The following is a 27,887-nucleotide window of genomic DNA, read 5'->3' on the forward strand; positions in this document are numbered from 1 at the left end:
GGAGAATTACCATACAGGGGGCGCCAATCATGAGGGGGCCGGGGGCTAATAAAGGGGCCAGGCAGTAATTACATTTATCCCCCTACATATATTTCATGCGGTACCGCGGGGGCTTCATAAACATGGCGCTCGGTTTCTTGGCGCTCGGTTTCTTGGCGCTCGGTTTCTTGGCGCTCGGTTTCTTGTTATTTTAGGCATTCGCGCCGTACATCACATAACGCCCGTGCTCTACGGCCTCGTCCGTCACACATAAGGTCACATGCGTGTAGTTACCCCACCGCCATCACCTTGGTTTGCAGTAGAGAAAGCAGCAGGTTGATGGTGGAGATTTTCTCTTCCTTCAGTCCAGAGTTGAAGATTTCTCCAAGAAAATCTATAAAAACAAAATCGTATAATAAAAAAATCATAAGGAAATAAGCAAAACTACTAAAACCTGATCCCCGGGGGCGGCCGCACACCATTCCGGATAGAACGCCTCTGCAGCGCCACCTATTGGAAAGTAGTTTCCCTAGAAGTCACTGTAACAGGACTATGGATATAAGGCAAGGCAGAGGCTTCTCCCCATACAACGCTATTAACAGATAGACAGTGACACCTGCAGGTCATTGCTGTGTACTACATCAGTCTAACCTCCATTGTAGGATTAAACTCACTAGGCTACACAATCTAGTTTAATCTGCACCCGGGGAGTAAACTACTGCCATACCATCTGCACCCGGGGAGTAAACTACTGCCATACCAGCTGCACCCGAGGAGTAAACTACTGCCATACCATCTGCACCCGAGGAGTAAACTACTGCCATACCATCTGCACCCGGGGAGTAAACTACTGCCATACCATCTGCACCCGGGGAGTAAACTACTGCCATACCATCTGCACCCGGGGAGTAAACTACTGCCATACCATCTGCACCCGGGGAGTAAACTACTGCCATACCATCTGCACCCGAGGAGTAAACTACTGCCATACCATCTGCACCCGAGGAGTAAACTACTGCCATACCATCTGCACCCGAGGAGTAAACTACTGCCATACCATCTGCACCCGAGGAGTAAACTACTGCCATACCATCTGCACCCGAGGAGTAAACTACTGCCATACCATCTGCACCCGAGGAGTAAACTACTGCCATACCATCTGCACCCGAGGAGTAAACTACTGCCATACCATCTGCACCCGAGGAGTAAACTACTGCCATACCATCTGCACCCGAGGAGTAAACTACTGCCATACCATCTGCACCCGAGGAGTAAACTACTGCCATACCATCTGCACCCGAGGAGTAAACTACTGCCATACCATCTGCACCCGGGGAGTAAACTACTGCCATACCAGCTGCTGCGGAGCCCGCATCTCGGGGGAAGGTATGGAATACAAGCCTTTATAGTCAGGGTCTCTTTCACTCCCATCCTGTCCTTCCCGGTAGCACAGTCACATGCTAAGTGGCAAGTAGCTGCTGCAGGCAATTTCATGACCTCAGCGCCTCAGGTCAGGGATAGGCTGTAGCGGTCACATATGGATATAACCGCACTACCAGGGACTGAAGAACAGGATGGGAATAGAGCAACGGGGGAGCAAAAGAGCCGATGAGTATAAAGCTTTTTATTTCATAGCATAGAGGAAGCGCATTACTGTGTGGGGCAATACAGAATGGGGAATTGTGTAGAAGCGTGGAGAACGTAGGAAGGGTCCTGGAAAGGCAAGAAGCCAATGACGTTATATGTCAAACTTTATAGAGACAGATTGTAGCCAAGAGAAGTCATCATGGTGGTTTGGATAGATGGAGAAGAAAAAGGAAAGTAATCGATGCCAGACAGAGGACGTCTTCTGTGAGCGCTGGATATATTGGTACTAGAGCTGGTATCTCTTGTTATATGGTTACTGTGTGGGGCTAATATCCTTTGTATAGGGGTTTTCTTCAGTAGCAGTATGGCAGTATTAAGTCACTATGTGATGGTAATATGTGGCCACGATCTGGGGGTACTACTGTCCTATTTTTGGTCATATTGAATTTTGTGGTGGTCTCTATTCAGCAATAGTATGATGGTATTAGTTACTATGTGGTGGTAGTATGTGTTCATAGTGTGGCGGTATGGGGTTATTAGTAATGACGGTCTTGGTGTAGTGGCTGTTGTTCAGTAACAGTGTGGCGGTAATATTTGTACCTTGTATACACAGTATGTGATCTAGTTTTGGGGTCTGGGGGATAAGACCACACTAGTTTTCTTCAGCATAACCTGGCAGGGAAGTTTGTCATTGCACGGGGCTGGTGAGTGTCCTACGAGGGGGTGAAATACATATTTCTGGTTCCGCCGCTGAACATTTCCGGTCCCTGCAGCATCACCTACCTTTAAGCTCAAGAACCTGAGTAATTGTGGTGTTGTCTCCAGATATGAAGAAGGAAAGTGCAAACTGGATGTAAGCCATGCGGACATCGGGTCGGCCCTGCGATGAGAGGAACACATAGTATCACTAGAGGAGTCAGCGGCCGTGATCACGGACAGCGCCCCGCCGATCGGTCGCCCAAAAGCTTATTTTGCGCAAAGATTTGCTTTTGTGTTGTCGCATACCGCCAGCGTTTTTGTTTCCCCACTGACGGAGCTCTACGGGGTTGGTTTTTTGCAGGATGGACTCTGGTCTTTCATTCGCCCCGTTTTTGGGAACATAGAACATTTGGATTGCTTTTCATTCCATCTTTCCGTCTGCAATCCTGCCATGGTTTTATGTTTACAGCGTTCCCCGTGCAGCATCATGTGACGCTGTGGGCGTGTCATATGACGCGGCCGGCGCGTCACACTCTCTATTGCGCATGCGCGGCAAAGCGTCATGCGGGACGTAGGACGCCGGATCCGGAAGTAAGTATTGGGGTCTCTGGGGGGACGCCATGACAGGCTCTGCCGCGAAATTCGGCGGCAGAGCCCGTCACGGCCGTGTGAAGCCGGCCAAAGGATTTACTTCTTTGTAGTTCCCACTGGCGACTTGAACTTGTGATCATTTGATCTCTTATGCAGTATAATGCAATACCCTAGCACCGCAATACGCTGTATTGTGACAGTCACTCTATTAAGACATGCCACAGGCTGTTTCATTTAGGTGTCGGCTGTTAAAGAGGACATGTGCATGGACAGCGCGCAGAGGGAAGGGGTTAAATAACGTAGCGCGCCTCGCTGGAGGTTATCAGAGTATTACAGCACTCCCGCATCACACACCGCAGTACCTCGCTGGAGGTTATCAGAGTATTACAGCACTCCCGCATCACACACCGCAGTACCTCGCTGGAGGTTATCAGAGTATTACAGCACTCCCGCATCACACACCGCAGTACCTCGCTGGAGGTTATCGGAGTATTACAGCACTCTCGCATCACAAACCGCAGTACCTCGCTGGAGGTTATCAGAGTATTACAGCACTCCCGCATCACAAACCGCAGTACCTCGCTGGAGGTTATCGGAGTATTACAGCACTCTCGCATCACACACCGCAGTACCTCGCTGGAGGTTATCGGAGTATTACAGCACTCTCGCATCACACACCGCAGTACCTCGCTGGAGGTTATCAGAGTATTACAGCACTCTCGCATCACACACCGCAGCACCTCGCTGGAGGTTATTAGAGTATTACAGCACTCTCGCATCACACACCGCAGTACCTCGCTGGAGGTTATCAGAGTATTACAGCACTCCCGCATCACACACCGCAGTACCTCGCTGGAGGTTATCGGAGTATTACAGCACTCCCGCATCACAAACCGCAGTACCTCGCTGGAGGTTATCGGAGTATTACAGCACTCTCGCATCACACACCGCAGTACCTCGCTGGAGGTTATCAGAGTATTACAGCACTCTCGCATCACACACCGCAGTACCTCGCTGGAGGTTATCGGAGTATTACAGCACTCCCACATCACACACCGCAGTACCTCGCTGGAGGTTATCGGAGTATTACAGCACTCCCGCATCACACACCGCAGTACCTCACTGGAGGTTATCAGAGTATTACAGCACTCTCGCATCACAAACCGCAGTACCTCGCTGGAGGTTATCGGAGTATTACAGCACTCTCGCATCACACACCGCAGTACCTCGCTGGAGGTTATCGGAGTATTACAGCACTCTCGCATCACACACCGCAGTACCTCGCTGGAGGTTATCAGAGTATTACAGCACTCTCGCATCACACACCGCAGTACCTCGCTGGAGGTTATCGGAGTATTACAGCACTCCCCCATCACACACCGCAGTACCTCGCTGGAGGTTATCAGAGTATTACAGCACTCTCGCATCACACACCGCAGTACCTCGCTGGAGGTTATCGGAGTATTACAGCACTCTCGCATCACACACCGCAGTACCTCGCTGGAGGTTATTAGAGTATTACAGCACTCTCGCATCACACACCGCAGTACCTCGCTGGAGGTTATCGGAGTATTACAGCACTCTCGCATCACACACCGCAGTACCTCGCTGGAGGTTATCGGAGTATTACAGCACTCTCGCATCACACACCGCAGTACCTCGCTGGAGGTTATCGGAGTATTACAGCACTCTCGCATCACACACCGCAGTACCTCGCTGGAGGTTATCAGAGTATTACAGCACTCTCGCATCACACACCGCAGTACCTCGCTGGAGGTTATTAGAGTATTACAGCACTCTCGCATCACACACCGCAGTACCTCGCTGGAGGTTATCAGAGTATTACAGCACTCCCGCATCACACACCGCAGTACCTCGCTGGAGGTTATCGGAGTATTACAGCACTCTCGCATCACAAACCGCAGTACCTCGCTGGAGGTTATCGGAGTATTACAGCACTCTCGCATCACACACCGCAGTACCTCGCTGGAGGTTATCAGAGTATTACAGCACTCTCGCATCACACACCGCAGTACCTCGCTGGAGGTTATTAGAGTATTACAGCACTCTCGCATCACACACCGCAGTACCTCGCTGGAGGTTATCGGAGTATTACAGCACTCCCGCATCACACACCGCAGTACCTCGCTGGAGGTTATCGGAGTATTACAGCACTCCCACATCACACACCGCAGTACCTCGCTGGAGGTTATCAGAGTATTACAGCACTCTCGCATCACACACCGCAGTACCTCGCTGGAGGTTATCGGAGTATTACAGCACTCCCACATCACACACCGCAGTACCTCGCTGGAGGTTATCGGAGTATTACAGCACTCTCGCATCACACACCGCGGTCTCTCACCTGTTTATCTCTCTTTTTCAACAGCCCTGATAAAAACTTGTTAGTAAAATCAAAATGGCTGAAGACGTCCCGGGCGCAGTCCGGTCCCTGCGTGACCATGGCAGACAGTAAATTGAGGCCGACTCGAGACATCCTGATCAGGTGACAGAAGGGGGGAAATGAGTGATCACAGCGAATCAATTAGATCAAATGGACAAATCCGAAGAGGATCCACCAGCGAGTCAATAGCGGGGGAGCCCTGAGTGACCTCATACCGCTGCATGGCGGGGATTACCTGTGGCTTTCTGAGTAGACGGACGCATAGACCAACTTCATGTGCGAGTTCAAGAGATTCTTCACGATGTTGACCCCAGCGACACCGAGGTGTGCCAAGTCACCGGCCGTCCTCAGCAGAACGGCTTCTAGGACTTGAAAGATGATAATCATCTAAAAAACGGAACAGGGAAGGGGGGGGGGAGGGGGGGGGGGAGATAGTCAACAACATTACATTGAAGATCAAAGAGGTACAGAGTATAAAGGAAAGCAATGAGGGGAGGAGCCAGCTCTCATACCTGGGTGTTAAACCACTGATGTGAATAGAACTCAATATTGTCAGTTTTCCTCCCTGTAAATGTAGGCACAAACAGTACTGCAATAGTACTGCCTCCCAGGCTCTCCTTAGTAATGATACCAGCACAGATAGTACTGCCTCCCAGGCTCTCCTTAGTAATGATACCAGCACAGATAGTACTGCCTCCCAGGCTCTCCTTAGTAATGATACCAGCACAGATAGTACTGCCTCCCAGGCTCTCCTTGGTAATGATACCAGCACAGATAGTACTGCCTCCCAGTCTCTCCTTAGTAATGATACCAGCACAGATAGTACAGCCTCCCAGTCTCTCCTTAGTAAGGATACCAGCACAGATAGTACTGCCTCCCAGTCTCTCCTTAGTAAGGATACCAGCACAGATAGTACTGCCTCCCAGTCTCTCCTTAATAAGGATACCAGCACAGATAGTACTGCCTCCCAGTCTCTCCTTAATAAGGATACCAGCACAGATAGTACTGCCTCCTAGTCTTTCCTTAGTAATGATACCAGCACAGATAGTACTGCCTCCTAGTCTCTTCTTAGTAATGATACCAGCACAGATAGTACTGCCTCCCAGTCTCTTCTTAGTAATGATACCAGCACAGATAGTACTGCCTCCTAGTCTCTCCTTAGTAATGATACCAGCACAGATAGTACTGCCTCCCAGGCTCTCCTTAGTAATGATACCAGCACAGATAATACTGCCTCCTAGTCTCTCCTTAGTAATGATACCAGCCCAGATAGTATTGCCTCCCCATCTCTCCCTATAATGAGCTTGGCACAGATAGTGCTGCCTCCCCATCTCTGCCTATAATGATGTAGGCACGGATAGTACTGCCTCCCCATCTCTCCCTATAATGAGCTTGGCACAGATAGTACTGCCTCCCCATCTCTCCCTATAATGATGTAGGCACAGTTAGTATTGCCTCCCCATCTCTCCCTATAATGAGCTCGGCACAGATAGTACTGCCTCCTTGCCTCTTCTTATAACTCTTGCAGGCCCTGATAGCAACTTCCCCGTCTAGTACTCGCTCCTAGTTCTTCTAAGCGACACTGGTGTAATCACTTCTAATGCTCCACAAAGGCTGGTAGCTGCGATACTTCACTGTCATCCGTGTTAACGGGACAGAATTTAATTTTACCAACAGGAAAAACTCCAAAAATGTTCTGATCGCCGATCCAGACGCCAACTAACCCCCCGACATCGCACTCACCTCACTCTCAGGGCGTTTCTCCCCATCCAGAAGTTTCAGGATTTCCGTGCACTCCACAGATATTTTAATATAACCCTCCACCACATCGTACAGCGCAGAATTCGGTAATTTCCTTGATAAATTAAGAAATTGCTGCAAACCTTGAAATGAAGACAAAAACCAGCAGGTAAAAAACCTGAACAATTACAGGTCAACGAAGGAAAAGCAGCCAATCAGGTAACGGCACACATCCGTAACCATCAGTAATGGAATAAGCCAGTTAAAGGGGAACTTCAGTTTAAATACAGATTATAGTGAAGTCGGCATATTGGGTCAATAACTCAGAGTTTAAGATCTCTGCTTGCTGTCATGCAACAGGAATGTTCCTAGTTTGTTTAGAGTGGATGCGATGGACACCGGTACAAGTTACCAGAGTTGTGTCTTGTTCATCCAACGACCAGGATAGACAAAAGGTTCCTACTGAATGACAGCAAGCAGAGATCTTGAAAACTGAAGAATGGCTGTAGAAAACTTCATTACACCCATTTGTGTGCGCCTGACCGATATACTGCAATACAGGCAAGTACAGATGTATTGCAGTGTATTGTAGAAGAAATCTACAAGTCTTTGACAGCCGACACCCGTCCGTAGAGCCGCGATCAATCTTCACGCTGATTGCGGCTGCTTAACATTAAATGCCCCGATCGGTATTCCAGGGTCTCGAATGTACCTCCCCCCTCTGATGAGCTCAAGAAGTGCCATTCGGTTGCCACGACAACTTGGGGCCTTCTGAAGGTCCCCAGGGCCGCCATCTTTGATTTCTTTGTGGGGAGGAAAAGCCAAAAACGAGGGGGAAAAAAGTTAATAGAGCAGCCTCCTTAGGCTGCTTGTCCACAGGCGTTGCGATATCCGCCGCGGGAGCCGGAGTCGGCAGACATATCTCTGTGGTGAGTCTGACAGACAGGCTCACCGGAGAATCGCTGATTCTCCTCTCCCGGACAGAGGGGCTGCGCTTTCCATAGCAACGCTATGGAAAGCGTTTACTGCACTCCTCGCGGACAGATTATCGCCGCGGGGAACGTAGTGAAAGTTCGCCCGTGGGCAGGAGCCCTTAGTCTACCTACACATGGGTGAGCGCGAGATCGCACTCGCCAACGTGCGGCATTATTCTGGCAAAAAAGCCTCCCCCCCCTTCGGTGAAGCAGCCATCATCCGGCGCGCTACAGGATCTGCAAGCGTTTCCCAATGTTTTCAACGGGAAACCTCGCATCGCGCGCCGTACGAGACGTTTACTGAAAACAAGGGGCGATGTGTTCCGAACACGAATAGATCGGACCTGCCACGGTTTGGAAACCATCGCTCGTGTGTATGACTCAATCCAAAGAACGGCGTTTATATTCGCACGAGATTTTCTGCATGGCAGATTCGCAGTATTTACGGTACAAGCTACGGGAATGACGGTTTAAAAATCTCGCCCACACAGATCGGAAATCCGCGGAACGCATTTCCGAGTCGCAGAGCATCCCCCAATCCGGTGTTCGCCCGGGGCGGATCTGCAGCAGATCTTCCATCTGGATTGCCGGCATTTACAGTCGCAGCAATGGGGATGACATTCTAAAGCTCTTGACCCGCTGCAGAGAAAATACGCACTAAACACGGGCGGAAACTGTCCGCGGGGTTAACTGCAGCGCAGAATCCACACCTTTACATGGGGGCCTGAAAACCACAAATGTAAAGCTTCCCTCCTCGCGGACGCGGCCGGCGGGACGGCATACAGCAGATTCTGCCGGTACAACCACACTCTGCCGCGGGCTTTACCGCCGATCTACATGCGGATTTAGCCTCATCAACGGGCAAAACTCTCGTATGATACTCCAACGCATCCTGCACCAATGGGTGTGAAGAACAGCAAGTGACTCCTTCATGCGAACGCGTCAGGGCACCGCGCACGGATTTTGCCCACTGGGGGTTATATCCAGCTTGCGGGTTCACAGCAACGACCGCAGCATAGGCGACCGCGACCGCAGCTCAGCAACCGCAGCACAACAACCGCAGCCGCAGCACAACGACCGCAGCCGCAGCACAACGACCGCAGCCGCAGCACAATCACCGCAGCACAACGACCGCAGCACAATCACCGCAGCCGCAGCACAATCACCATAGCACAGCAACCGCAGAGCTCTTCCACGGTTTCACAAGCGAATTACAATTTTTTATCCGCCATGAACACCCGGCTGGGAGGACGCAGAGCAGGAAAACACACAGAACTTGGTAGTCCGGGGGGGCCGACAACCCCTGGGAGAGCTGCACTGGGGGGCATATCTGTTGTCCGCCAGCCGTATTTCCATCGCCCACCTCTCAGTGCAGTCTGGGGGTCTCTCACTAAGGACTTGAACAGGGTCCCTGTGAACTCCACTTCCGGTGACTTGGCTTTCTTGGGGGGCTCCTCGGGCCCCTCTTTCGGGTCCTCATTGGCCGCGGGGCTCTTCCTCTTCTTCCCCATCATCTGCTGGATGCACCTTCCTTACTGTCACCTACAGCAAAACACGTGGGAACACCACACCGGAAGCAGCCCGCTCACAACGCGCTCCCCCGGAAACAAGATCCCGTCTGAAAGGGTTCCGGCAGTATGGAATAGTATAAATAACACACAGTGGCCGGGCTGCAGCTGACAGCCGGAGAGGAGCGGAGACCACGGGGGTCTAACATGGGGAGAGTGCAGAGAATACTGAGCGCCGAGTCACCGGCAGCGGATGAAGAGTCCTGCAGTACCAGTTATCACCACCGCGGGGCAGTCCGCTCGTATCCCACCTGCACGCACAGTACACCATAGAAGCCGCCGCTGCCCTCCTGGTAAACCATCCATCACCTACAAGGAGTTTATATATGATTACGTCCATTATCAGTACCGGCGCCCCCATATACATAAGCGCTGGGGAATACGTTGGCGCTATACAAATAAAGATTATATATATATGTATTAGTGTTTTATCTCCCGCACGACAATCCGGCCGTATGTCCTGTTTTGGTGAGTATTCGGTACCAATGTAGGCCGCCTGCACACGGGCGGAGGCGGGATTTCCCGCGGGATTTCCGCCACTGAAAGTTTGCATAGGAGTGCATTACAATACGCACTCCTATGCAGACGGCCGCGGTTTGGCCGCGCGAAATCTCACGTGGCAAACAAACCGCGGCATGTCCTATTTTTGTGCGGGGCACGCACTCACCCGGCCACCGGCTGCGGTCTGCGCATGCGCCGGCTGCGCTGCAGCTGGCACATGAAAGAGCCGGGGCCGCCAGGCGCGGGTGAGTACGCGCTCGTCCCTGCAGGCTCTCGGGTCAGGTCCCGCGGCGAGAATTCTCGCTGCCGGATCCGACCCGCTCGTCTGCAGGCGGCCATAGGTTGCATGTCGGCACGTACTCCGTCGGACACGAACGCCGTCCGGGGATTACTGACTGATTTATTTACTTTCAATTACATTTTAGTTCCTGCAGTCAGGAATAAACGGAGGAATCATTACAGACATGACTCTAGAAGCCCCGCTGTTCTGGACAGAGGAGGTAAGTAGTCGCTTCGGGGAGGAGGTAAGTAGTCGCTTCAGGGAGGAGGTATTTGGTTGGCACACGGAGAAGCAACATGTTGAGTACATTGAGATCCATCTTGTCTTGGGTAGAGAGATACAATGTATGATAAGTTGTGTCCGCGACTCGAGAGCACAAGCCATGAAGTCATCTTGGAAGCTTTGGTGACGGGATGAGGAGGTGTCATCTGTGGGACCCCTAGAAGTGAGGGAAGCTTTGGTGACGGGATGAGGAGGTGTCATATCTGTGGGACCCCTAGAAGTGAGGGAAGCTTTGGTGATGGGATGAGGAGGAGTCATATCTGTGGCACCCCTAGAAGTGAGGGAAGCTCTGGTGACGGGATGAGGAGGTGTCATATTTGTGGGACCCCTAGAAGTGAAGGAAGCTCTGGTGACGGGATGAGGAGGTGTTATATCTGTAGGACCCCTAGAAGTGAGAGGAAGCTTTGGTGACGGGATGAGGAGGTGTCATATCTGTGGGACCCCTAGAAGTGAGGGAAGCTCTGGTGATGGGATGAGGAGGAGTCATATCTGTAGGACCCCTAGAAGTGAGGGAAGCTCTGGTGACGGGATAAGGAGGTGTTATGTCTGTGGGACCCCTAGAAGTGAGGGAAGCTCTGGTGACGGGATGAGGAGGTGTCATATCTGTAGGACCCCTAGAAGTGAGAGGAAGCTTTGGTGACGGGATGAGGAGGTATCATATCTGTGGGACCCCTAGAAGTGAGGGAACCTTTGGTGACGGGATAAGGAGGTGTTATGTCTGTGGGACCCCTAGAAGTGAGGGAAGCTTTGGTGACGGGATGAGGAGGTGTCATATCTGTGGGACCCCTAGAAGTGAGGGAAGCTCTGGTGACGGGATAAGGAGGTGTCATATTTGTGGGACCCCTAGAAGTGAGGGAAGCTTTGGTGATGGGTTGAGGAGGAGTCATATCTGTAGGACCCCTAGAAGTGAGGGAACCTTTGGTGACGGGATGAGGAGGGGTCATATCTGTGGGACCCCTAGAAGTGAGGGAACCTTTGGTGACGGGATGAGGAGGTGTCATATCTGTGGGACCCCTAGAAGTGAGGGAAGCTTTGGTGACGGGATGAGGAGGTATCATATCTGTGGGACCCCTAGAAGTGAGGGAAGCTCTGTTGATGGGAGGAGGAGGTATCATATCTGTGGGACCCCTAGAAGTGAGGGAAGCTTTGGTGACGGGATGAGGAGGTATCATATCTGTGGGACCCCTAGAAGTGAGGGAAGCTTTGGTGACGGGATGAGGAGGAGTCATATCTGTGGGACCCCTAGAAGTGAAGCTTTGGTGACGGGATGAGGAGGAGTCATATCTGTGGGACCCCTAGAAGTGAGGGAACCTTTGGTGACGGGATGAGGAGGTGTCATATCTGTGGGACCCCTAGAAGTGAGGGAAGCTTTGGTGACGGGATGAGGAGGTGTCATATCTGTGGGACCCCTAGAAGTGAGGGAACCTTTGGTGACGGGATGAGGAGGAGTCATATCTGATGAACCCCTAGAAGTGAGGGAAGCTCTGGTGACGGGATGAGGAGGTGTTATGTCTGTGGGACCCCTAGAAGTGAGGGAACCTTTGGTGACGGGATAAGGAGGTGTTATGTCTGTGGGACCCCTAGAAGTGAGGGAAGCTTTGGTGACGGGATGAGGAGGTGTCATATCTGTGGGACCCCTAGAAGTGAGGGAAGCTCTGGTGACGGGATAAGGAGGTGTCATATTTGTGGGACCCCTAGAAGTGAGGGAAGCTTTGGTGATGGGTTGAGGAGGAGTCATATCTGTAGGACCCCTAGAAGTGAGGGAACCTTTGGTGACGGGATGAGGAGGGGTCATATCTGTGGGACCCCTAGAAGTGAGGGAACCTTTGGTGACGGGATGAGGAGGTGTCATATCTGTGGGACCCCTAGAAGTGAGGGAAGCTTTGGTGACGGGATGAGGAGGTATCATATCTGTGGGACCCCTAGAAGTGAGGGAAGCTCTGTTGATGGGAGGAGGAGGTATCATATCTGTGGGACCCCTAGAAGTGAGGGAAGCTTTGGTGACGGGATGAGGAGGTATCATATCTGTGGGACCCCTAGAAGTGAAGCTTTGGTGACGGGATGAGGAGGAGTCATATCTGTGGGACCCCTAGAAGTGAGGGAACCTTTGGTGACGGGATGAGGAGGTGTCATATCTGTGGGACCCCTAGAAGTGAGGGAAGCTTTGGTGACGGGATGAGGAGGTGTCATATCTGTGGGACCCCTAGAAGTGAGGGAACCTTTGGTGACGGGATGAGGAGGAGTCATATCTGATGAACCCCTAGAAGTGAGGGAAGCTCTGGTGACGGGATGAGGAGGTGTCATATCTGTGGGACCACTAGAAGTGAGGGAAGCTTTGGTGACGGGATGAGGAGGTGTCATATCTGTGGGACCCCTAGAAGTGAGGGAAGCTCTGGTGACGGGATAAGGAGGTGTCATATTTGTGGGACCCCTAGAAGTGAGGGAACTGTCGAGGGTTAATTTGTTCAAACAGACTGGTCAGTTATGTTGTCCGGTTCCGAATTGACCTAAGCAGGAGGAGCGCTCCTTGAGAGTCAAAGTACTGACCATTACACACGGTATATGGTGAAACAATGAACTCTGAGTCTTTATTGGCATAGTCTCAGTCTTTATAGAAGATCGCCCACGCAGGGACGCGACCTCTGGTAATACAGGGAATAACCTCGTGATTTCCATACATCTTACAAAAACCTTGTGACTTAATCATTCAATAAACTTTGACATTTAGGCTTGATATATGACTTTTAAGAAATAGCTGATTTCACATGACTTTTAGACAACATATTTTTCTTTAAAGAACTGATGACTCTCTGTGGTCAAGCCATCTGCTATGGTGAACTTCCTGATTCCACTTCGGTCAGACGTAGACCTTCAGTGTAGACAGAAACCACAGGTTACTTCCTTAAAACAGTCATGACTTCTGTTACACATACAATATATTGCAATACATACATTTTGCTAAAATATATATTGATACATATTCATTCTTGATAAGCGACATATATTAATTTCTTTACAGCCCCTCTTGGCCCTTATCATTCCCCCATTTTGGACATCAGGAAGACACACGCAGGGTCCAGTTCTATTTTGAAAAGTCATAGTCGAGGTAGGTCTTATTGGTCGACTAGCCCATATAAGGGTTCTCTAGTATGATGTTACAATACTAGTAGCGTGCACAGGTACGCACGGCAGGGGATTCCCTAATCTTCACCCACACCAATGTCCCTCCTGGAGTTAGTTCTAGTGGTGAACACGTCCAGGTCGCGTTACCCTGACCCTACACTACCTAGTGACAAGACTGGAAGGAACCGCCGTATGTTCTGCCTTCATCCAGCAGGGGTCGGCCTACACAGGGGCTGTAAAGGCTTTTGCCGTACATTTGCTCACACAAGAGATTATGACTTTGATTATTATATATATACACAACAGCATGACAATTATCTGTAATATACTTTGTAGGATTCCCATGAACCATCCTCCCAGACCAGAAAACCAATTTGCAGGGTTAAGAAAATTAAACCATCCCTGGTCTTTATCCTGTTTTATGCTAGTAGCTATTTTTCCCAAGGTATTGATCTTTTGGTGAATGGATTCTGAGTGATCAGAGAGGTTGAAACAACACATCCCCTCAAATTCCTCACATCCGTGGTTTACCGCGAGCAACAGGTAATCTATGGCGGCTCTATTTTGTAAAGCTGCTTTCCTGACTCCTTGTATGTCTAGTAGGAGGAGGTCCAAGGCCTGTGATGTAGCATTCAGGCCCTTTACCATATCGCATGCTAATCCATTGATTACTCTTGCGTTATATTGTACCAACCCGGGAACACCCACAATACTGACTGCCAGTGCCGTATGTTCTGAGTAGCTAAGTAGAGTGGGTGGTCCTTCACAGTTGCTATCCAGTCCTTCTACCTCCCTCTTTTGTCTGTTGGTGAGTTGTGGGATGCTAGGTTTTTGGTACATTAGTATACTTAATCTAGCTAAGGAGCAGGGACCTCCGGTCAGGTTAGCTGGAATATATGTGTAAGTCAGGTTACCGCAGGACAGGACCCAGCCTAATGGTAATTTGACGTGCCTAAAATGGCTGGGGCTTCGGACTGTGTGGTTGCAGAGCATAGGAGTATGTACCTTTCTACATTGCTCGACTGTGCGATTACAGAGTCTCTGGGAATCACTAGTCACCCTGGTTCTCTGCGCACAACCTCCCATATATTCTTTATTACACGTGAAGTTATAGCATACCTCAGCCGGAGCGACATTCCTGACCCGGAAACGAGTCATATTAGACCAAAGTGTATGTTCGACCGCATCACAGTGGGGACAATATTCATATACATTAAGAAAGGTATTTTCCTGGATAACATTGCTCTCCTCCACATCACTATCATTATGCACTATTGAATATATATTGCGAAGTGTCTTTATTGGAGTGGGGATAGACAGTAAGCAAGTCCGTAAAATATCTTCCCCACTCCGCAGGTTGGGCATGCACATGTGGGAAATATTCAGTACGTCTTTTGCAAAGTATTCCCACATGTTGGGGTGTCCTTCCGCCCAAACAGTCCATCTTCTTCTTACATCGACAGTTGATGAGGAATTGTCCCGAAAAGAGAGTAGTCCAAGAAAACAAAGGGTAAATAATACACCTATCCAGACTATCAATGCTGGTGTCCAGGTTGCCATCCCCCTCCCCCACCCTGGGTTGGGCTTATTCTCCACCCCCCTCGTGGTGCTGAGGCGTTGGAACTTTCTTGCAGTGTGAGGCATGGATCCAAGTGGGTTTGCCTTCTAGCTTGACCGAGGTGGGAGTGGTTAACAGCACTTGGTATGGTCCGTCAAAGCGAGGTTCCAAAGTCTTTCTGACGTGTCTTTTTACCACCACCCAATCTCCGGGATTCAGAGAGTGGGATCCTTCCAAACTATCAGGGTCTGAAATAGAAGAGAAGACTAGGTCGTGCGTTATTTTTAGCTTTTGGCATAAGTCCTGCACAAAGGAAGTAACTTTATCATGACCCAGGGATAGAGCTTGTGGGTGATACAGTCCTAACCTGGGCACGGAGCCAAATAGAATCTCATAAGGAGACAGTCCTGTTTTCCTATTTGGTGTGGTCCGTACTGAGTAGAGGGCCAGAGGTAGGCACTCGGGCCAAGGTTTTCCTGTTTCAACCATGGCTTTCTGTATCTTAAGTTTGAGGGTGCCATTGAGTCTTTCTACTTTTCCGGAGCTCTGCGGATGATAGGGGGTGTGAAAGGCCTGCTCTACTCCTAAGGCGGACATGACTTCCTTCATTACCTCACCAGTGAAGTGAGTACCACGGTCGCTCTCAATGGTCTCTGGTACCCCAAATCTGCACACTAACTCTGACACAAGTTTCTTTGCAGTGGCCTGGGCAGTGGCCTTCGTGACCGGGTAGGCCTCAGCCCACCCAGAAAAGAGGTCAATGCATACCAGGACATACTCATACCTTCCTGACCTGGGCAGCTGGATGTAATCTATCTGTAGTCTCTGGAAGGGGTACAAAGGTCGCGGAGTGCACTTCCGAGGGGTCTTTACTACTTGACCGGGGTTGTGTAGTGCACAGATTTCACAAGCCTTGACGTATGCCTTTGCCATCCTGTCAAATCCCGGAGCGTACCACATTTTCTCCACCAGGGCTACCATGGCATTACGAGAAGCGTGCACCTTTCCATGAGCCAAAAGGGCCATACTAGGATAGGCAGCCGCAGGTAAACACATACGGGAACCCATCATCCAACCTTCATTTCCTTTTACTGCCCCTGCACTTGCCCAGCGCTCCTGCTCTTGCCCTGAGGGGAGTAGGTCCACCTCCTTCTGTGGTGGGACAGAGAGGGTCTGGTCCTTAGCAGGGGGATCAGGATCCTCCTCCGCTGGGCAGGACCTGGTCTGAACTCTGCACACGGGTGCCCTCCAGTCCAGCAGGGCTGCAGCCTTAGCTGCTCCGTCTGCCTTCTCGTTGCCTCTGCTTTCCAAGGAGTCCCCTTGGGTGTGTGCCTTTACCTTTATTATGGCTACCTGCTTCGGGAGCATGATAGCTGACATTAAACTACTTACTGCCTCACCATTCTTTATCGGTCTGCCTTGAGCTGTTAGGAAGCTCCGCGCGCGCCAAATCGGCCCATAGTCATGCGCAACGCCAAACGCGTACCTGGAGTCCGTGTAGATATTAGCAGTGACTCCCCGGGCGAGCTTGCAGGCCTCGGTCAGAGCGCACAGCTCCGCTTCCTGTGCTGACATATGTGGGGGCAAGGCGCGGCCTATCAGTACTTCATTCATTGATACTACAGCAAACCCTGTCACAAATCTGCCCATCTCATTCTGGTATCGTGATCCATCCACAAACATTTCAAGGTGGGGGTTCAGGAGAGGCTTATCTGTGACATGAGCAAATCCAGCTGTCTCCTGCTCCATCAGAGCAGCACAGTCATGCTGGTGCTCGGTGTCAAAAGCTTCCTCTTCGCCTAGGGAATTGACAAAAAGTTGATCCCCTGTGCTTACTCCCCCTTTTGAATCAGTGTCACCTAATGGCAGTAAGGTGGCCGGATTCAAAGTTGTGCAACGTTGAAATGAGACATTGGATGAAGAGTGTACTGCAAGTTCCATTTTAACCTGTCTAGCAAGAGACAGATGTCTACGGCTCACCTGTGTCAGAATTCCATGTACGTCATGGGGCGTGAGGACCACAAGAGGGTAGTCTAGGACCACCTCAGAAGCTTTCTCAAGTAGTGCTTGTACAGCCAGAACTGCTCTTACACAGGAGGGTGAACCCCTGGCTACTGCATCAAGATGTGCACTGTAGTATGCTACAGGGCGCTTTTTGTCACCATGCTCTTGTGTGAGGACGGCAGTAGCATGTCCCGCCATCTCAGTCACGAACATCTGGAAGGGTTTATCATAGTCAGGCAGACCCAGTGCTGGAGCACTGGTAATCTGTATTTTCAGCTGATGGAAAGCTGACTCGGCTTCCGGAGACAAAGCAAATGGCTTCGAGCTCAGGCAGTCGTACAGAGGCTGCATGGTCATGGAGGCAGAGCGAATCCATGGCCGACAATATGAAACTAACCCCAGAAATGTCCGCAACTGAGCATGGGAGGCAGGGAGTGGCATGTCCTCCACCACCTTGGTACGTTCTGGCGTGAGGTGTTTTGTACCAGGACCTAGGCAGTGACCAAGAAACACAACATGAGATTTGCAAAACTGTAATTTGTCTTTACTGGCTTTACACCCGCTGTCTGCAAGAAAACAAAGGAGGCTGAATGAGGCCGCAACACAGGTAGGTCTGTCCGGTGCACAGAGTAGGAGATCATCAACATACTGAAGCAGGGCCACACCTGGTGGGACCGTCCATGCATCAAGTACAAGCCTCATACATCGGGTGAATTGATTTGGGCTGTTTTGTGCCCCTTGTGGTAGGACAGTCCAGCAGTACTGTTTTCCTCGGAACGTGAAGGCAAACAGGTACTGGCAATCGGGGTGGAGCGGGACGGACATAAATGCATTGGCGAGATCGATCACAGTGTACCAATAGGTTCCGGATGGTATGGTGGACAACAGAGTGTAAGGGTTGGGGACCAAAGGTGTTTCTAGGATGGTCACCTTATTAATTTCTCTTAGATCGTGAACCATCCGGTAGGTATCAGGTTCGCCTTTCTTCCCTTTCTTTTTAACCAGGAAGAGTGGCGTGTTAGCGGGTGAGACGCAAGGTTTTAAAGCATTCAAGGCACATAACTCTGTAATAGTGGAGGCTATTGCGTCTTCCTGTGCCATGGCTAGGGGATACTGGCGGATCATGGGGGCTTTTTCCCCATCTTTGAGATATACCATGACTGGGGGTACGTGGAGATGGCCCAAGTCTGTCTTCCCTTTTGCCCAAAGGGTCTCTGGCACTGCTGAGAGAACCTGTGTATCTTCTGGGGTCAACACATATACAGTACAAGAAGGAGGCGGAGTGACCAAGTCTGCTGCCATGAGACAGAATACTTGGTGGTCGGCCGCAGAGGTACTGACATGAGCCTCACCGGAAGGATGGAGCTGAATACAGCACCCCAGGGGTCCCATCACATCGGTTCCCATGATGCAATCCCCAGCGGGTGACACCAGAAAGCGAGTGAGGACTTGTGACCCTTGAAAAGAGACTTCTATGGGCTTGGTCTCACGCATGGGTGTTGGTTCACCGGACACTCCAACGGCTATGGCTATGGAGTCTGAGAGGGGAATACTAAGGTCATTGACTTGTGAGGTACTGACACATGATTTAGTGGCCCCTGTGTCAATTAAAAAGGGCACCTCCTTCCCCTGGATTTTTAGAGGCTGAAAAATTTGTGGCCCACGTGCGTCAGTAACTATAAGGGACACGGGGGAAGGAGTGCCAGACCTTCATTGGTAATTGGTATACCCGTTATTTCCCTGTGGGCGGGATGATGTGGTATTGGCCGTACTTCCCTGTTGCCCCCTTTCGTCTGACGTGTTCTGTCTAGGGCGTTTAGGGGCTCTACAATTATGGGCCAAGTGTCCAGTCTTCCCGCAGTTATAACACTTACGGGTCTCCCGCCTGGGGTCTGTAAGTCGGACTGTGTCCCCCTCCATGGTGTAATGTTTAACCATAACACCCTTTGCGTGGTCTTCTGTGTCCATGACAAATCCTACAGCTTTCTTATATAGATCACGCGGTCTGGCCTGTCGCCAATCAGGGGTACATGCTTTAACGCGTTCGGACAGGCGCTTATCTATTCCTTGCATAAAGGCTTCACAAAAAGCAGCATTACGTATTGCTTTTGGACAATCATACAAGCCCAGATCTCTGCCAACTTCCTCTAAACGGCCAAAGTAACATTCAATAGACTCGCCTTTGTTCTGTCTACACTGGGTTAGGGCTGTACGTCTCTCTTGGGCTTTGTCCTTAAACCAGGCTTTAACCTTGTCCACATATTGAGTACCACTAAGTAATGTCTGGGGGTCATCTGGGCGATCTTCAAGACCACAAAATTGAGCAATACTATTGTAAAGGCCCAGAGGACATTTTACATTCATAAGACATTCCATATCTGTCCAAGTGGCAGAGTAGTTTTTCTGTATGACTTCCAACTTTCTATGGAAAGCTGCTGGCTCTGTCTGGGGATCGGGCAGTTGCTGACACAGTGCCATCTGGTCTGTGGCGCTCCAGGGTCGCCATGTAGTGACTGTAGACCCGGGAGTTGGTCTATGTGCGTCCGTAGGTCTGTCATTAGAAGACGATGGTCTGTCAGTGTCCTCCTGTCTGACCGTGCCCAATGGTGGACTCGGTCTGTTTGGTTCTCTATAATGGGTAGTGGAGGTTGTAACTGGGAATAAGGGAATCGGTTGTCTACACTGATCCCTGCGACGTGGAGTCCCACATACCGTACAGATTTCTCTAAAACAGGCATTCTGTTGACCACAACGTGGACAGTCCCAAGCCGGACCTCTATTTACTTCAGGGCCCGGGGATCCTGATTGAGGGCTGTAGGGAGGTGTATCCATCTGGGCAGTAGCCTGTGGATACGTAGGAGGCAAGGGCGGCAAATTGGGATACAGAGAATTAAAGGGATTATTAGGAGACATTGGTGGAGCGGCCGGGACGACAGGAGAGACTAATGGAACCGTAGGGGTTTCCATGGGAACGTCTATTGGTGGCCGGGGCATAGGACAATAAACTAAAATGCCCTCGCCTCGGGACTCGGAGTCCCAGTGTTCGTCTTCTGCTGTTTTAGAGCAGTCCAGAATAGCCTTCATGCCTTTTTCCAAACCCTTTTTTCTTATTTCCTTTCTATGCTTATCCTCATATTGTGACCAAAATTCATAATTGAATGTTCCCACCTTCTTAAGGCCTATACGTTTGTAAACTTTATAGGCTTGTCTGCAAATGTCCTCCCCTTCTCTATCTTTAATTATCTCAATAGGAGTCTGATATATCTTAGATTGTTCAGACCCCATCTTGACCACTTCCAACTATTCTTCACTAAGTATACAGGACGTATATTTCACACAGTAAACTAAGATAATCACTGAGACTATCTGGGAACACACAGTTCCCTGTCCCGGAATAGATTTACAGAACTAAAACGTGGTCAACTTCAAACACTAGGATTCAGGGGAGACCAGACTTCGCCTCTTAGGGAACTTTTAGTAATATTATAACAGATCCAGAGTAAGAATATGACTGCCAGAAATGAGACTATAACAATAACAATTATTTCAATCTCCAATACAGACAACATGACTCTTTAAGTCCCAATGAGTGAGTTCTTCCGTCTAGGACAGTTAAATGAACTTATTCACTCTAAAATATGGACGGGGCAGAAAATATAGGAAACAGGCAACAACTAACCTCTAGTCCGTTAGAGACACAGATCAAAAGAATCCAGACTGTATAATAGTAAGATAAGCTCTTACCTGTACACCGGTGTTTGCAGTCTGGGGTCTCAGGATCCAGTATCCACGTCAACGGGCCAGGAGTTTGTTTCAGTCTACTGGTTGCGATGTCCCGTAAAGATAAGCCCCGCCCCCTAGTTGGACGCCAAGAACTGTCGAGGGTTAATTTGTTCAAACAGACTGGTCAGTTATGTTGTCCGGTTCCGAATTGACCTAAGCAGGAGGAGCGCTCCTTGAGAGTCAAAGTACTGACCATTACACACGGTATATGGTGAAACAATGAACTCTGAGTCTTTATTGGCATAGTCTCAGTCTTTATAGAAGATCGCCCACGCAGGGACGCGACCTCTGGTAATACAGGGAATAACCTCGTGATTTCCATACATCTTACAAAAACCTTGTGACTTAATCATTCAATAAACTTTGACATTTAGGCTTGATATATGACTTTTAAGAAATAGCTGATTTCACATGACTTTTAGACAACATATTTTTCTTTAAAGAACTGATGACTCTCTGTGGTCAAGCCATCTGCTATGGTGAACTTCCTGATTCCACTTCGGTCAGACGTAGACCTTCAGTGTAGACAGAAACCACAGGTTACTTCCTTAAAACAGTCATGACTTCTGTTACACATACAATATATTGCAATACATACATTTTGCTAAAATATATATTGATACATATTCATTCTTGATAAGCGACATATATTAATTTCTTTACAGCCCCTCTTGGCCCTTATCAGAAGCTTTGGTGACGGGATGAGGAGGTGTCATATCTGTGGGACCCCTAGAAGTGAGGGAAGCTTTGGTGACGGGATGAGGAGGTGTCATATCTGTGGGACCCCTAGAAGTGAGGGAACCTTTGGTGACGGGATGAGGAGGTGTCATATCTGTAGGACCCCTAGAAGTGAGGGAAGCTCTGGTGACGGGATGAGGTGTTATATCTGTGGAACCCCTGGAAGTGACAGAAGCTTTGGTGATGAGATGAGGAGGTGTCATATCTGTGGGAACCCAAGAAGTGAAGGAAGCTTTGGTGATGAGATGAGGAGGTATCATATCTGTGGGACCCCTAGAAGTGAGGGAAGCTTTGGTGACGGGATGAGGAGGAGTCATATCTGTGGGACCCCCAGAAGTGAGGGAACCTTTGGTGACGGGATAAGGAGTCATCATATCTGTGGGACCCCTAGAGGTGAGGGAACCTTTGGTGACGGGATGAGGAGGTGTCATATCTGTGGGACCCTTAGAAGTGAGGGAAGCTTTGGTGACAGAATGGGGAGGTGTCATATCTGTGGGACCCCTAGAAGTGAGGGAAGCTTTGGTAATGGGATGAGGAGGTGTCATATCTGTGGGACCCCTGGAAGTGATGGAAGCTTTGGTGATGAGATGAGGAGGTGTCATATCTGTGGGAACCCAAGAAGTGAAGGAAGCTTTGGTGATGAGATGAGGAGGTGTCATATCTGTAGAACCCCTAGAAGTGAAGGAAGCTTTGGTGATGAGATGAGGAGGTGTTATATCTGTAGAACCCCTAGAAGTGAGGGAAGCTTTGGTGACGGGATAAGGAGGTGTCATATCTGTGGGACCCCTAGAAGTGAGGGAACCTTTGGTGACGGGATAAGGAGTCATCATATCTGTGGGACCCCTAGAGGTGAGGGAAGCTTTGGTGATGGGATGAGGAGGGGTCACATCTCTGGGACCCTTAGAAGTGAGGGAAGCTTTGGTGACAGAATGGGGAGGTGTCATATCTGTGGGACCCCTAGAAGTGAGGGAAGCTTTGGTAATGGGATGAGGAGGTGTCATATCTGTGGGACCCCTAGAAGTGGGGGGAAGCTTTGGTGACAGGATGAGGAGGAGTCATATCTGTGGGACCCCTAGAAATGAGGGAAGCTTTGGTGACTGGATGAGGAGGAGTCATATCTGTGGAACCCCTAGAAGTGAGGGGAAGCTTTGGTGACTGGATGAGGAGGTGTCATATCTGTGGGACCCGTAGGAGTGAGGGGAACCTTTGGTGACGGGATGAGGACAGGGTATTTCGGGATTGAATAGAGCTTTCTTTTCTTCCCTCAGCTGCTGTTGGTGGGAGGGCGTAAGACTAACACACACATTAGATAGTTGGCCGATGAGCTGCAATCAACAAGGTTGGCCAGCTATGCTCATTCTGCATCTCTATCAATGAGCCATAAGAAGCATCTCTTGCTCTGGATGACCCCGCACAGTCATGCATTGCACAGACATCTCACTCATTTCAATGGCCACCATGTAATGCTTCAGTTCTCCTGTGGGTGCGCTGTTAGGAAATTGATAACTTGCTGCCAGTTTCCTTTTCAGACTCCATCTGATCGCTAGCCTCTCGGGAACGGATAACCTGCTTATTTCCAGGGGGAATTTTTTAACAAAAAGGAATCGGACAGCTCCTTTATATGGGCTTTTACCATCCAAGTACTTCTCCAGCTCTTAAAGTCACTGGGTAGACCATCAGTCTTCTCTGCACTGATCGTCATGGGAGTGGTCAACCATAGTTTTTAATGCGTCTTCTAGACGACTCTGAGCATTCTTCAAAAGATTGATGTTGTCTCTAACAGGTTTCTAATGAACGCTATTCCAATAGAGGGGAATATATGGCTTGTGATCCGGGTATCAAAAGAGTCGAATGGTGAGGATGGAATGTGTGACAGACGGCTCCTGTTACCCGCGGCAGGTTCTCAGGCTCCCCGATGCCCTGTGTTTGTCATGTTGTTTGAGTTTCCCTGCGTTTTGTTTGAGTTTTTGTGATAGGAGCTGCGGATTACATTTTTGGCTACGGTTCAATAGGAAAGTCTAGACTGGGAGATAAGTCATTCGGCCTACACAGAGTCTATATATCACCTCGGGCTTTTAACACAACTACTTGAGATCTATTTTTACGCCCGGCGTTAAGTGCTGGGGAGCCGGCCTCCTTCCATCAGGGATGTGGGGGGGCATCGCGTTATTTCACTTTTATCATGGATTAGGAGGAGGAAAACATTAATATATTATGATGGAATCCAGATGGGGTAAGAAAGCCGGAGCCAACGGCCATAGAGATGGCAGGGGCGGCATGAGGCTGGATATATGGTGGTCCGAATCATTTACAACCCCAATCCTAAAAAAAGTTGGTCCGTTGTGTAAAATGTAAATAAATGTAAAGCGCAAAAGAATGCAAAGATTTGGAGATCGCATCTAACCGTATTCTATTCACAATAGACCACATGCCAGACGGGAGCGGGAGACGTTATTACATCTCATACTATTCACTCATTTAATGCAACATCTTTTTATAAAAATTTGGACATAAAGCGGGTAAATGGTGAATATACAGCGATCCGACAAACTAAGAGGCATCATGTCCTTCTGCAGAGAAGGTGAGGACCCAGTAATGGTATAGAGGATTCACCAAACCCAGCTAAGATTGGAGCCCGATAGGCAATAATAATTCCCCATACCCTGTTAAAGGGAAATTGGGGGGGAAAAGAGGGTGGGTAGGAAACGTGAGGTACCTCATCTGGCCCCCTATAGCAGATCTCAAACAACAAACTAAAGCCCCATTTACACGGGATGAAGGTCGGGCAAACGATGCCCCACACTCATCCCCGTGTGTCTGCGCTCCCATGCTGCTGCACCGGAGTGAGTATCACTGGCTCTCGGACAGAGCGGCCAGCAGGCTGCCGGGACGGCTGAAGGAGATTTCACTCTGAGCTCTCGTCGGCCCCTCTTAATTCACCTGACACAGCGGCCGCTCAGTACTGAACAGCTGCTGTTTACACTCATCGTTCAGGATTTTATGCAGCATAAACGATGGATGGTGAGCTGATCGCTGATCGGTCAGTGTAAACAGCAGCCATTCAGTACTGAACAGCCGTTATGTTAAGTCAATGGAGAGGGGCGGGGGAGAACGAGGAGAGAAATCCCCTCCAGCCATCATGCTGCGAGCCAACGATACTCACTCCTGTGCAACAGCCTGGGAGCGAGTACATGCGGGGACTAGTGTTGGGCATCGTTTGCCCGACGGCCGTCCCGTGTAAATGGGGCATTAGTTGACAACTTAATTATGTCTAATTGAATTCCTGCGTTTCTCTCCTTTTGTACAGTTCCAAGTTGACAAAAGTCTCATCCTGGTAATCTAAGCGAACATGTCGACACGCGGAATCTCTGTTTACCTTCGGGATTACCTTTCACATCAAGGTGATCATCGGTTCTTCTATCATGGATCTCTCCAGATATCAGGAGGTTAAGCTGAGGGATTCGTTAATATCCTCCTTCATACTGAGGGACAATATGTCAATAAAGTTTTCCCAACGTTCAAAAACTTTTATACCCGTGTTTCTTTTCGAAAAGAGTCCGCCACCCAAAAGATTTGCATAAGAAATGAAAGTTTGTCTAAGAAAAGTCTAAAGGGAGGGTTGTGTCACTCCAGCCATGGCAGCCATGTGGAAGAGTTTATGCATCTGCTCTCATCTTGGTTTATATAACCAAGTATTGCCAAATAGGATTAAAAGGGCTAGTGGTTAAATGTGTGATGGTAAACCTATGTACCCTGACCCCAAAGATCTGAACAGCAAGACAGTCCCACAGACAGTGGCAAAGACCTACCCCCACCTCCTGGCATCGGAAGCATTTGTCATTTGAATATATATATATATATACCCATCTTGTATCCTCATAGGGTGGGGATATATACCCTATAATAATGTTGTATAGTAGAGATGAGCGAGCATACTCGCTAAGGGCAATTACTCGATCGATTGCCCTTAGCGAGTACCTGCCCACTCGGAAGAAAAGATCCGGCGGCGGGCGGGGAGCTGCGGGGAGGAACGGAGGGGAGATCTCTCTCTCTCCCCCCCTGCTCACCACCGCAACTCACCTGTCACCCGTGTCGGCAGCCAAACCTTTTCTTCCGAGCGGGGAGATACTCGCTAAGGACAGGGCTCGCTCATCTCAATTGTATAGTCATCTCGACATAATGGACCAAGTAAGGGAACCTAAACTATAGTTTAGGCCGTTCAGAAGTTGTGGTATACTCAGTCAGGGATACCAATGACCCATGCTTCTTGAGAGGTACTGTAATCTATTGGGGTATGTGAGAACTGATAGGATGTAGGGGGGGGGGGGGCCATGTGCAAAGGATTCAACTTTAGCCATTCGGGGAGAGGCATATTGGCCAATACTTTATCAACATAGTTTTTTGATATGCAGATGGGAGAAGGTAGTTGTGGGTATTTGGTTTATAAGTCTGAAAAGGAAGGCATCTCATGCGTATCTTTATTTCGTAGGCATTCAATATTAATTATTTAAATCCACTCATTTAGAAATTGATGGCAACAACACATCTCAAAAAAGTTTGAACAGAGATAACAAAAGTCTGGAAAAGTAAGCGGTACTAATGAAAAGCAGCTGGAGGGTCAATTTTTTACTAAGTCACATGACTGTATATAAAAAAAAAAAAAAAGCATGTTAGAGAGGCCGAGTCTCTGAGAAGCAACGATGATCAGAGGGTCACCAATCTGTGAAAACAATTTCAGAATAATGTGCCACAACGTAAAACTGCGAAGACTTTGAATATCCCACCATCTACAGTATATAATGGCATCAAGAGATTCAGAGAATCTGGAGAAACTCATGTGTACAAGGGACAATGCTGATGGTCAATACTGGATGCTTAAGATCTACGTCCCGCAGGCGGCACTGCATAAAAGCAGACAGAATTCTGTAAAGCAAGGCTCGGGAATACTTCTACAAATCATTGTGTGTGAACACAGTGCTCCGTAGAATCCACAAATACAAGTTAAGGGCTCATTCAGATGAGTGTGTTTACATGCGCACATACGTCCGTACATAACCGCGCATCTATTAGAACCATTGGTTCTCTATGGTGTGTTCACATGTCCGTGTTTTCCAGGCATGCAAACACGCGCACCTGCAAAACATAGGACATGTGTGCACTATAGGTCCGTGCTGCGCATCAATATTTCCCAGTGGGGATTCCCCTTGTCACTGAACACTGACAGCACTGTCACAGTGTTCAGCGACAAGGGGACTTCCCATGGGGAGTAAAGAATCCACTGTCACAGCTGTGGCTGAGGATCGTGATGTTCAGTCATTGCTTTCAATGGGGCCGCCAGTGGTTTCAGCGGACCGATTGAAAGCAATAGGACGACAGAGACCACTGCAGTGATTTTCGGGGAATGGCTTTAAATATAAGCCCCTCCCTAAAAATCATCCCTAGCTCGTGTAAAAAAAGATATACACTCACCTCTCCGCCGTTGCCGGGGCTCAGGCACGTCTAGCTGCTTGGGTCCTGGAACTGTAATGAAGTTCTTTCAGCAGGCAGGGATTTAAAATGTCCTGTGCTGCCTGATTATGTGTTTTGTAAGAGTAGGGACCGCAAGACGCGGGGACCCTTTATCTTTGGGCTTGCGGCTTAAGTTCATTGGCCAATGCACAAACTCATTTTTATGTTCAGCTTTGTCGTCTGCTTTAGTGTGCGAGGTTGGGTGGTGAGTGTGTTTGTTATTTCTCAGTTTCCTGTTTGTGCATTTGGATTGTCCGCACTTGTCCTGGTTCCGTGTACCACCTATTCTGGGAAAGCCAGGGCCAAGGTTCCAGCGTGGGGCTGCCTTTATCGAGTTTCTCAGTTTCCTGTTTGTGCATTTGGATTGTCCGCACTTGTCCTGGTTCCGTGTACCACCTATTCTGGGAAAGCCGGAGCCAAGGTTCCAGTGTGGGGCTGCCTTTATCGAGGCAATCGCTCCACTGTTAGGTAGGGCCTCGCTATCTTCCTCTCAGTATAGGTTCAGTTTCCCCTTCCGTGTTCTTTGGGTCACGTTCGTGTGGGTCTGCTACTTGTTTGCCCACACGAA

General features: G+C 49.4%; 1 protein-coding gene and 1 long non-coding RNA gene across 3 annotated transcripts in view; one reads left to right on the forward strand and one right to left on the reverse strand.

The window, feature by feature from the left end:
- URB1 (URB1 ribosome biogenesis homolog) overlaps positions 1–9,531 on the reverse strand; it is a 90,126-nt gene extending 80,595 nt beyond the window's left edge. The window contains exons 1-6 of the mRNA XM_066599070.1: positions 9,338–9,531; positions 7,004–7,143; positions 5,496–5,647; positions 5,222–5,354; positions 2,350–2,446; positions 288–373 (exon numbers count right to left, since the gene is read on the reverse strand). Coding sequence (XP_066455167.1) covers positions 288–373; positions 2,350–2,446; positions 5,222–5,354; positions 5,496–5,647; positions 7,004–7,143; positions 9,338–9,488 — 759 coding nt within the window. The 5' untranslated portion in view covers positions 9,489–9,531. The remainder of the gene's footprint in view (positions 1–287; positions 374–2,349; positions 2,447–5,221; positions 5,355–5,495; positions 5,648–7,003; positions 7,144–9,337) is intronic.
- A 78-nt stretch (positions 9,532–9,609) lies between these two features.
- LOC136625098 (uncharacterized) lies at positions 9,610–25,319 on the forward strand. Of its 2 annotated transcripts, XR_010792505.1 has the most exons (4): positions 9,610–9,835; positions 10,469–10,567; positions 23,595–23,665; positions 25,119–25,319. It is a non-coding gene; the product is annotated as an uncharacterized lncRNA (long non-coding RNA). The 2 variants fall into 2 exon arrangements; XR_010792506.1 differs by lacking the exon at positions 23,595–23,665.
- The last annotated feature ends 2,568 nt before the right edge of the window (positions 25,320–27,887 follow it).

This window comes from Eleutherodactylus coqui, chromosome 4 (assembly GCF_035609145.1).
Source record: "Eleutherodactylus coqui strain aEleCoq1 chromosome 4, aEleCoq1.hap1, whole genome shotgun sequence".
NCBI lineage: Eukaryota > Metazoa > Chordata > Amphibia > Anura > Eleutherodactylidae > Eleutherodactylus > Eleutherodactylus coqui.